Raw genomic sequence first — 11,942 nt, forward strand, 5'->3', positions numbered from 1 at the left:
TTACTTTTCTGCTGAGGAAGGTCTTCATGAGATGTGACGGGTGGTTTTGTATGATAAATTTGTTCAGTAGCCTACAATTTATTTGTGGTGTGTGATTTGACATCAGTGCTGATTTTTTTGGGATGTTGCAACATTTTCTTCATGACTCACAGTAGAGCAGCGGAGCAGCTGTATTACTGAATTGCCAGCCCAGTTCAGAGGCACAGAGTGACTAAAATCACTCTTAAGGTTATTGACTCGGGGCAATGTGTATGTGTGTGTGTGTGCGTCAGAGAGAGTGACTGCGTGAGGGAGCAAGAGTGACAATCTTGTCCTGCCTTCTGTCTCATGCGTCAGGAGCTAACTGTCTGTCTGTGGTAATCTCTGAAACTACACTACATAGCCAAAAGGACACAGACATGTTAACGGCCCCCCACACCCCACACTGAAAGAGACATTTTGCTGATGTTGGTTTAAAAACTGAACCTGAACTTCAGTATTTTGTTCATACTCCTGTCCAAAGCTTCCTGCTTCAGCAGATCCACACTGACACTCAGATAAATACAACAGGACACTGTATGAACTATATTGTATATGTAACCATCAAAGTAAGCTTGAGATATGGGATGCACCTATTCTGCGTTTAAAACAATTTACGTTGCTTTACTAATGTTACTGTGTTTTAATGTCACTGTGCATGAGTAATGTGAAATAAACACGAGCAGCCTCTTTCACCTTGTTTTCACATTGTCATTTGATATGTCGTTATGGCAAAGAATATTGATTATAGCCACTTTCAGAAAGTCCCCTTACGATTCCACCTAGCCCTGGATCTCTGGACAGACTGGAGGCTTTGGTTAGAGGATCTCAGGTCGATATGAGGACAGGAGTTCTATAATGGAAGCAGGAGGCAAGATCATTTAACACTGTAAACAAACACAGGATTATAAACTTAAGTCTTTAGTTAGCAGGAGATGGAGTTGGCAGGTGAAAATGGGACAAATGTGGTCCTGATACATTCAATCAATTAAAAAATTTTCTTTTTCTTTTGACCTTTTAGAAATGTAGAAAAACATTAAAGTGGCAACCCTTACCTCTGCCACAAAGTGAGCTTGCACATTTAATGAAGGCGACAATATCCAGAACTGACCATAAAGCAGCATTATTAAACCCAGTAAGGATATATTTTTTTTTTTATATGTTTAATGGACTAAACATGAACAAACATCTAGTCATTTTGTTTGCCAAAAAGCAATTATACAGTATGTTATCTATATAGTGACGTTACTTATGTTTGTAGTCAGACCCCAAAGAGGTCTGTCTCCTTGTTAGACCTCCATGCCGAATTATTTGGGATTTGGGCTTAAGGTAGTGCGTCATAAAAAAATACTGACAAGAAACATGTCATCAGTGTAAAAAGCGTGTGTAAGAGTTTCTCATAATTTTTGGGAAAGTGAATAATCAAGCTGATAAAACAATGTTGGAGAAGATATGAGTCATGAAAACAGATAAAAGTTGCAGCAATAAAATTTCTCTGGCTCAGAGGTGCAGAGAACTAATCTGACAGAATCTTTGTTTGCCAAACCTAAATGCTATATCAAACATACTTTACAGCCCGTATATGATTGACAATTGTTGATCACACATATATGTGATTGTTGAACATCTCATTACATAGCCTTTGGCATTAATGTGCTGCTATAACAGCTACCACTCTGGTTGCTGGGGTTCATTCCCATTCAGCCACAAGATCATGAGTGAGGTCAGGCACTGACAATTTCTCAGTTTGCATTCCAGTTCATCCTAAAGGTGTTGGATGGTGTTGTAGTCAGGGCTCCGTGTAGGCCAGTTAAGTTATTTTGCATTGATCTGAGTAAACCACTTCTCTATGGATCTGGCTTAGTGCTTGGAGGCAGAGTCATGTTGAAACAGGAAAGGGGCTTCCCGAAACTGTTGCCACAAAGTTGAGCGCAAAATACAACTGTCATTAAACATCAAATATGGTATGCCAGTTTATTAAGTAAAAGCAGTGTACAGTTTTGCAATAATTCCTGCCTTCGTAAAGTTTATTATGTTAAGTTTTGTTGAAACATTTTAGAGATGGGTTCATGCGACTTTATGCTAATTTTGGAGGCTGTAGTTTCTGTTAATACTGTTGACTTGCATTGTGTTATACTGAGAGGTGTTTTTTAATATTAAGTCTATCAGAGAATAAACAGACGAAACAGAAGTCTGTGAGAAAACGAGACAAGGTCTCCTTGTATGCATTGTGCTGCATTTGCTTTGCTTATCTTGTCACGGAACCAATGTAACCACTGTGTTGTAGTTTGATTCTATAAAGTTTCGTCCTCAAAATATCTTTCCACCAATCATGACTCATAAACATGTTTGACCTCGGGGGGCATACTGAATGAAACTTTGTCACACATGACGTCATCAATGTCCTCTGATGAAAACGTAAACATGTTGGCAGGACACATACTGTGTGTACTGGGTGTGTCTGTTGCCATAGTGCCAGAAATACAAGTCAGATGAGTTTTAATGGACCCAGCTGTGCTACTGTGGGAAAGATTGTGCTGATTGAGCAAAAAGGGTGTTGATATCCCACTGCCCCCCTGTGGTGACACACAGCAAATACTGTAGGCCTGTGTGTAGGTTTGAAATAAGTGAACTAACAGGGGGTGAGAAAGAGATTGTTGCAAAGATCAATAAGAGATCAAACAGTATGAGTGTCACAAGGTCACAATCAAATTACTGAGCCTAGTCATACCCTGAAAGGACTAGGATCCAAGCATGAAACTGTGGAGAATTTCAGATGTCTTATAAGGAAGTAGGAAATAGGAAAAAACTCAAACTCACTCAACTCATTTGGATACACAAAATATATTTATTTTCCCTATTTTTTTCTATTCGTTAAAAATCTTTTAGCAAAACATTGTAATTTTACCTCTTGAGTCCTCAAAAAAGTAGTAAAATGAAATAATCCGAGAAGTAAAAAAATCCCTCTCTGATTGAACTGTGCACACGTTGTAGACGTGAAACGAATATTGCTTCATCTTAAGGAGTCACAAGCAAGCAGCTGTAGTGTTTGCTCCACCAATAAAAATGAAGGTGGCATCATTTATTAACATTATTAAAACAGGTTGAGTAAGACAGAACTGTTTTTGGTCATTATTCAAGGATCGGTGTTTCCAAAGTTAATAAAGTAAAGACAGCATGTTTCATTAGGCACAAAGAAGAGACACACAGTCAACTAACACACAGGCTAACTCGCCATTCTGATAATTGAGTAAGACGGCACATTACCATAGACCACTGAAACCCTGCTGCTTAAATTATATTATAACACTGTATGCATCACAAAAAATCAATCAGGGAAAACATGGACTCTCCTAAGAGTAATTAACATATGACAGGTTAATATTTACAATTTATACATCCACAAAACAGCAATATGTTCAATGATGTCAGAGAAATAGTTCACAACATAGTGTATGTATAAAAGATTCATGTAAAGTGTTGTATGTATGATAAATAAAGAACATCTGACTGATAGAAGCTAAATTATTGTGTAAGAAAAATTAGTGTTGATGGAATAGCAATATTAAAAACAAGTATTTTCTAATCTAAAATAAAATGATATATATCCATCTTGCTGTGTTTTAATCATAAGGAAGAGGAGCTGACACACAGAAACACATAATAAAATAATTCCATTATAGACTCATGTGGATTGATGTGATTCCTAGTATACTCCAGGGCTGTTACGGATCCCACAACAGAGCACCATGGTGAAAATCATCTCGAAGATCTAAATGTGGAAAGAGGACAGAACAGTGTAATTCAATAAGTCTCTATTCAAGTTCCCCTCTTATCACAGCTGATAAAAGGGTTTCAGGGAAATGTTAGGCATGCTGTGAGACTTTTCACACCACAGCCGTGTGAAATATCCATCTACATTTTCAATCTGATACTCACCATGATGACAGCAACCACCAAGGCAGCCAGACCAATCAGGTAGAGCTTCTCTGAAAACAGCTCGGTCAGCTTATCATGACAGCTCTGGGAAGAGACAGAGGCAGAATAGAGACCAAGCCACTGTGATAAATGAGAGATTTATTACCCCTCACACTGTACACACATTGTGATGGATTATATGTAAAGGAGAACTGGGTCAGTAGTCAAAACAAGGCGCTGAATATCAGCTGCGTCTGACCTCACAATTCTGAATAATTGAGTGTGTAATATGTTATCTATTAGCAACATAAATACTAACAAGGAACTAAAAAGGATACAAGTATTTATCACTGGTATAAGTAATTTGGGTCAATATAGCACCAGTACAATACTGGGTAACTGGGAACTGATAAAACCACCCAAGACAATGTGTTGTTCTGACCCAGTTTTAGGTTGATGGGTTTTTGTTTTTTTTTACTGTTGGGTTATTTGCCCAAAGTAAATATGGTATGGTTGTGAACTGTTCTAATGTACTGTAGCTCTTTTAAACTTACATGTCACTATGTTATGATTGGTAATAATATATGTATCCTTTGCAGCCTTTTTGCTTTTTAACAATGGGTCAAAATAAGGATATTTAAGTTTAACGGTTATATAGAAAACAGCAGTGGGTCAAAACAACTCATTGATACTGACTAAAGTTAAGCCAGCATTGGATCTCTGCGATATTGATGCAAACTGGGTACATTTAGAGTGAGTTGTGGTGTAAAGTAAAGTTTCTTTTACTTTACTTTACTTTACTTTAACTAAAATCAATCAGTCAATTAATAAGATATGGGAAATGATTTACATTTTTCTCCTTGATATCCATCCATTTCTTAACCACAGTTTTATCGGTTACAGGTTACAGTTTTACATTCAGCTGTATTTATATAGCAACTGGTGAGATGCTCTAATTAATCAATCAATCAAGTTGCAATTTCATAATCCTAACATTTATATTTGTCCCTCTTTCTAAAGATGCAAATAAATGGTCTTTTCCGTGTCTGTTCTGCAGCCACTTAAATATATTCTAAGGACAAAGCCAATAAAAATATATTTATACCAAGTGTTATGATCGTTGTGAATTTTAGAAAGAATTTTTATATACCTGAGATTTCAGAAAATCTTCTGGAGACTTTCTGGGACACAAGGTGCCGACAACTTGTTTGAAGAGAGTAGTGTCATCTCCTTTACCACAGCAGTCGAGCTGAAGGGGACGCAGAAACAAGAGTTCACTCCCTCAACAAAATACATGATCAAAATAGATTTCTATGGTTTATACACATAGCAGAACAACTGGCTTAGGCCACATTAGAACATCCTTCATGACGTACCGTAGTGTGGAAAACATCCAGCACTTTGATGGCAGAGTCTTTACTGGGAGACCCTGAGACGTCCACTGCCTTGATGTACGCAGAGTCGTAGAAGTTGATCAGTTCCTTGGAGATCTGTGGGCAGTCGGGAGTCAGGCAAGATGTTTTAAAAACACAACAACAAATACAGCAGGTTCACTGCAGAAGAGGTGTAAAATTAAAGCAAACGTCAAACATTCAGAGCTGCAGTGAAATGCAGACTTGTGTGTGTGTTTCTTACTGTGTCCCTGTTCATGAAACCCCACATTGCTGCAGCCACTTCACAGGCAAAGAGGATCACCAAAAAGAAGAAGAACTAAAGAAAGAAAATAAGCAAAATGATTTGAGTCTCAAAGTCTTTAATTAATTTGAACAGGAAAAGAGATAACTCACAGGTGCGGGAGCTGAAAGTCAAAAAGAGAGATACTCACTGTCCCCAACAGGCACTGAGATTCCTGAATGGCACCATAACAACCGAGGAAGCCCACGAGCATCATCACAGCCCCAACAGCTATCAGTATGTACACACCTGCAAACACAGAGACAACAGGAAACTGACAATCATACATGCAGGTTTAAAGAAGTGTAGTTCATCATGGCGGCATTGTGTCCTCAGCACCACTAGGGGACGGCAGTGTCAGAGCACCGTGTGCATGCTGCCCATTCATTGATCCACACATTGTTCAGTAATGGACTTCCTGGATGATTCTCTTGCCTTTCCTGTAGAGTAACATGACATTATTGACATCCCGGAGCTCCCAGATCCCAAGAGAGACAAGCAGGAGCTGACTCTGTTCAGCTGCTAGGCCAGGAAATGCCTTCCAGACAACCCCAACCCCCGACAAACTCCCACTGCGCTGAGCCCCGACCCCAACCATTATCCTTCCCTAGGAAACAGGGTGAATCATGTGAATACAAAGACAACCACCCACATATGCACACACGTCTTTGTGCAATTAAACTGATATAATGAGGAGTCTAAAATGCATTTATACTGAGCGCTTGAGCACAGTATTAACCAATAAAATAAATCAATTTATGGCCATAATCCATGGTGATGAAACAAATACACAATTTCCAATACTTTTAATGGCAACCAGAATAAGGCCCCAGTATCAGTCTTGTTACAGGAAAAAGTCAATGAATAGCAATAAAGCTGCAGTTAAAGAGCTCTGGCTTATGTTTTATGCAGAATTAAGAAAATGTTCTGAAAACAGAGTAAAGGTTAAATTGTACTAGGACTAACAAATCAACCCAGAAAAAAACCCAGAAGCCAGATATGGTTGATGTTGGGCACGGGACTCCCCACACGGTAAAAAAAAATCTTGTGCTACAGAAACTGCAACAACTTCATTAGAAGAAAATTGTTGTGGCCTTACATCCCACCCGGGAAGAAGAGGATTAAGCAAGTAAGTAACTCTTCAGCCCCGAGCAACAATTTATCAAACTTATCCAGCCCCTCTGGAGCTTTAAAAGGCTAAATAAACTACCTTATAGTTTATGAAGTAATGTAGTTATTTTGGGTCTGGGAGCAGTCTGTTTCAGAGTATGGTTTGAACATGCCAACAAAACATACACACAGCCTCAAATGTAACCTGACAGAGCGGTCCCATAGGGACAGACAGACGCAGTAAAATACCTAGACTCACACTGTACCTTACATATCACACACAACCTTCCCACATACTTACATCTACACCCTCTTTGCCTCAACTCAAAACCCTCCTTCTTTACTACCCCCCCACCCCCCACTCCCCGGCTCTCAGGACTTGATGTTTGCAATGCGGCAAAGCAGGCATTATTTCCACTGCTTTCCATTACTATGACAACACCCTTTGAGGTTTGAAGGCCATTGAGAGGCAGACAGGCAATTTTATACCACCGGGGAAGTTCATTTAGTTCCCAGTGTTATCTCCAGAGGCGAGAAAAGGGAGATGAAGACCAAGTAAAAGCCCCACTTAGACCTCTCTTGTCTTTTCTTATCTGGTATCTTTAAGAAAGAGCTGTTAAGCCATGTTCTATGGTTGACACCAATACACAAAGATGAAGCCAAATATACTGTATGTCAATAGATAAATGATGAGGTATATATAAACATTTCTGCCTGTTATCTTGTTAACAAAAAGGGTTGGAACAAAAGGGGCAGAGCAGACGATCTTTAACAATTGACCTGACCTTAATATGTTTGTTGCTCACATGAAAGTAGCTTCAAAATGATTTACAATTTAGAGATAATTCAGGTGTGTGTACTGTAAATAGATGACATGTTTGGTCTGTAAGCAGTGACAGCAGCATACAAGAATAGGATTTTTTTGAAAATATTAATTTTCTTGCCAAAGGTTAGATGAGAAGATCGATACCACTCTCACGTAAGCTGCAGCCAGTAGCCGGCTAGCTTAGATTAGCATTAGCACAAGGGAAACAGCTAGCCTGGCTCTGTCTAAAGGTAACAAAATCTGCCTACCAGCATCTCTAACGTTAGTTAGCATGTTCTATATTATTATTATTTTGTACAAAAGCCAAAGTGTAAATACAACAATTTTTAAGCTTAATTTTTAAGTTTTCAGTAGCTGTGAGACTTCAGAGGAATTTTGCCTTCCTTCACAGCCTGCTCACCTACAATGCAACCTTCTTTTTTATGATGAGTTATGAAATAATGCAGAAAAGCTTTTCAGGCCAATGCTCTGCATTATACATACAGTGTAAAGCAACTGAAACATCTTGTGTAACAAAATCTGTAACACTCACTGTACCTCCTACAGAATGAGAGGCTGTAGCACTAACCAGACCAGACTACTGACAACTGCCACCAATAACGATTTCAGGCACTGGATAAGAGGTAGGAGCATGTGTATTTTCAGCCTAACATAAATACCACTTTGCTACGCCAGCTTCCACTCCAAACTCTAATTTGAGGGGTAATGTGCAGATGTACGAGGCTATTTGAATTATGCAAGGGCGTATGTTCAAGTGAGGGACAAAAAAAAGAAACATTCCCTTGATCTCGCTTGGGTGGGCCTCTCTTGCCGCCCTGCCTTTAAAATCACGACTGTGCCTTCCCTCTATAAAAAGCACGGGTTTGTATTCGCTCTGTATACTTACTGAGCAGTAAGTATGGGAGAGCAGCAGGAGCCCAAATGTAAATTAGTGGGCTCACTAGAGTTCACGACCACAACAAACCGAGACGATGGACCTTTGAAATGTTTAAATCATATCATGTATTGTAGGTTTTAGGGCCAATTTGTGGATTGCTGAGGTCAGTGAAGGAGACATGATGATGATTTATGACTTTAGTTCATGCAGGGAGCGCACGCTGAGGCACTTATTCTCTATTCTGTGATTTGGCTGAACCTACAATACTTTAACAAAGATATACAGACAGCATGCTGTATTGCACTAACACAAAACTCCTGAAAAATCCTGCGAGAGACAGAAGGTACATTTGTGGTTTATTTGTGGACCATCCTCTCAGAGGCCACATATGTCTCAACATCTGTCTGAAGCGTCTCGCCTCTCTCTTGAAAGAACCATGATGCTGGGACCTATTGCAATCTAAACATTTATAAATCTGAGTTAGAGAACACCACAAGCATTCAGTCATCAGTGTATGAATGACAGCTGAGTAAAAACACTGAGGTGTAGTCATGCTGCGGATTTACGCAAATCCTGTTTCCTGGTCTTTCCTCAGATGTCACACCACTCCCACTATTTCTGGACACTACTCACATGATCCCATGGCGGAGTGTGAAATAGTGAATGTGAATTAGTTAACTTTCATCACTATGTTAACAATCAGCTTCCTGTCGTGGGGAGTACAAGGAATGAGGACAGAAACACCACAGAGTACGAGAGGAAGTAGTGCCTGAAAAAAGGATGCATGCTTATGAGGAAATAGATCGGACTCAAGATGATGATCAAGCCGTTTACAGGAGGTAGTTTTGTGAAGACTAATCTCCACTGAGACTCTGACAGAGAGAAGTTGACATTTATGGTGGGGTTTTTTTGAGCACATAGTTTGTTGCTTTGTTGAAGTTGACCGTATTATATTATACGATGTACTCAATGTTTTTCCACCCTGTGTATGCCCAAAGTGAGGCCACTACTACTCAGTGGACATTCACCATTGAAGCGTGAAATATTAACAGCTTTACCTACCTTGAATGAATGAATGAATCCAGGAATGATGAAAATAGGGAAAACTAGTTTTCCACTTTAAAATAATGAATATCTAAAGATTAAAACAAAATGTGTGTGGGGTAAAAAGATCACATTTTATGCTATTTAAACATCAAAGTGACTGTGAAGCTCTACTGTTGAAGGTGTATACTCACTGATATAGAAGGTGCCTGGTGCCTGTTGGCCTTCAAACTGAAGTATGAGGAGGTTGCTGGTTTGACTGTCATGGCGAAGCCACAGGGCCACTCCTAAGATCACACCTCCGGCCAGCTGTGAGAGAAAGGTTTGAATAAATTTGTTTCATGTTTCTTTACTTTGGTGAAACCTTGGGGAGGATCAGAGCCATTTAAAATGTTAGCATGAATATTAAAACAAACCTGTAGCTATCAATTTTTAAGACTTTAAAAAAAGACCCATTATGTTTTTTTTATGTGATGGCAAGAGAGAGTGCCGTGACATTAGGGACGACACAAAGCCTGACTCTCCTAAGATCAAATCGGTGTCCAAACCTTTCTGCTAATGTTTCTTTGAGTGCATGTGCAGCTCTGCTGTGAGGCAGTGAACTGTTCGCTGACTTTAAGGGAAGTGATGAGAGGACATCCTGACACAGCAGTCACCTACGGCACAGACCCTGCCCAAGCCAACTCAAGAACTTTGTTGTTCAGCTTTATCTCCCTTGATCTCTCCTCTTTTCTGGATCTAATAAAGGAAAAACATCCTGATAAGCATGTTACCATATGAAAGCTGATGGAGCAGAATGACGCTGCTGACGCTCTTTTTCTTCATGCCCATGTTTATATCAAGGAATGGGCACATTTAACGCCATGAGTGCACTCTATTGTTCTCCAAGAAACAGGAAACTAAATCCTTGACATGAAAAATAGCAGAACGAGGGAGAGAGGTTTTCACAATGATAGGCACAGCAGCAAAACCAACAGAGGAAACATTCCATCAAGTGCGTCGTGTCCAGGATATGGTGATACATATCTAAAAAAAGACGACGGTTCTGTACAGACAAACCAAAATGGAAATTCACAAACAAGTCACCAGACTGTGCAAGGCCACAAGTTAATGCATAAAGTGGATGGGACTACAGAACTACTGTGGCAAGTCCCTTATTACCGAAATCATTTTGTCAGAAAACAAGATGGACTCAAGGAGAGTTCAATTTGAAAATATGAATGTACAATAACTGAATAATAAAACTGCACCATTGCAGGTGAGGTGTTTCCTGAGCTCTTTAAAGGTTCAAAGGCAGCAAATACGCAACAGTCTGGAGACCAACAAACAGTTTCCCCTCCCCCAGTAAATCTATTAGCCCTGTACAACTTCCCTGTTTCATTTGGGAGAACCAGGCTCCTCAAAATAAGAAATCATACAATACTGAGGTAAGTCGTGTTTGGTTTTTCATCCATAGTTTCAGAAATCAGACCTTCCTCTCTGGGGTATTTAAATAATTTGAACATGAGTTAATTAAATGAAACGGTGGATCTAAAGTAGAGTGAATGTGAGACATGCTGGAGGGAATAAAACTGTATTATCCCAGTGAGAAGACTGAGGGGACAGTCCCAGGTGCTCCTCTTTCCTTCTCCTTCAGCCACCTTGCACTGGTGCTCCGCCATGCAGAAAATAACTGTTGATGAAGGCTGAGGGCATTTCAACCCCTGCCTGGCCTGGTTTTGTGTGCAGTGCCTCATCTATTGATGCTGCTCTCCTCTCAAAGACAGAGCAGTATAATTAACACAGCAGGGCGGGAAACTCTGTGCATCTCCTGTAAGATTTACCATCTATCAGTTTTAAGTTTTAAGCTCTGAGCTGCACATGTAGACTATAAACTGTGCAGCTGCTTAATCAAACAACAGGAAGAGACCGTTTAAAAAAAAGCAAAAGTATGTTACTCAAACACCAAAAGATCACATTCAAAAAGCAAATTCAGAGAAAGATGTGTTCAACTCACCCAGAAAATAAAATTAAAGAAAAATAACATATATTTAATGCATTTCGTGCAGCCCGCCACAGCCATCTTGCCAGTATTTATCAGCTCGTCCTTTAGCCCAAATCAACAAGTCTATTGTCCCGGATCACACAGTCTCTGCCAGGGTAGCCTACTACTCACTTTATTCGGGCCAGTTGGGGTATAAGCGCTTCTGTGCTGGAAACTCCTCCTTTATAATCAAGAGTGAAAACCGAGACGGAGAACTGCCCACCAAGTGAAGCAGAGGAGAAGAAGGCTGAGGGAATAACAAGCTCCCCATCCGCAAGAGCGAACAGGGAGCCCTACTTTGTTCCTCTGCAAGTTTAAAAATATGCCATGGTCAGACGAAATGTAGGGCAAACTTGGGACCATCCCGATGTTTTTTGCCTGGGAAAAGGGAGTCGAAAGAAAGTGCAATTCTTACTCTTTTAATGATGAAATGTGTTTTTAAATGAAAGCAT

The 11,942-nt window shown here is 39.8% G+C and overlaps 1 protein-coding gene across 1 annotated transcript; it reads right to left on the reverse strand.

The window, feature by feature from the left end:
* Positions 1 to 2,852: 2,852 nt before the first annotated feature.
* LOC119893908 (CD81 antigen-like) lies at positions 2,853 to 11,616 on the reverse strand. The gene is made up of 8 exons (XM_038706315.1): positions 11,464 to 11,616; positions 9,662 to 9,776; positions 5,762 to 5,859; positions 5,572 to 5,646; positions 5,313 to 5,426; positions 5,087 to 5,185; positions 3,958 to 4,041; positions 2,853 to 3,790 (listed from the first exon to the last, which is right to left on the reverse strand). Exons 1-8 carry the CDS (start codon positions 11,527 to 11,529, stop codon positions 3,725 to 3,727), a joined length of 717 nt encoding a protein of 238 aa, XP_038562243.1. The 5' UTR covers positions 11,530 to 11,616; the 3' UTR covers positions 2,853 to 3,724.
* Positions 11,617 to 11,942: the final 326 nt, after the last annotated feature.

Source organism: Micropterus salmoides, unplaced genomic scaffold, assembly GCF_014851395.1.
Source record: "Micropterus salmoides isolate LMB-PRFRI ecotype aquatic unplaced genomic scaffold, ASM1485139v1 Ms_hic_scaffold_8, whole genome shotgun sequence".
In the NCBI taxonomy this organism is placed as follows: Eukaryota; Metazoa; Chordata; class Actinopteri; order Centrarchiformes; family Centrarchidae; genus Micropterus; species Micropterus salmoides.

What these genes read in the sequence shown, in the direction of transcription:
- LOC119893908 (XM_038706315.1), bottom strand. Translation starts at nt 11,529, where the DNA reads ATGGCTGTGGCGGGCTGCACGAAATGCATTAAATATATGTTATTTTTC. An exon ending in ACCAGGCACCTTCTATATCA is followed by an intron (nt 5,860 to 9,661) that starts GTGAGTATACAC and finishes CTGTGTTTGCAG; the next exon opens with GTGTGTACATACTGATAGCT. An exon ending in TGGATGTTTTCCACACTACG is followed by an intron (nt 5,186 to 5,312) that starts GTACGTCATGAA and finishes CGTCCCCTTCAG; the next exon opens with CTCGACTGCTGTGGTAAAGG.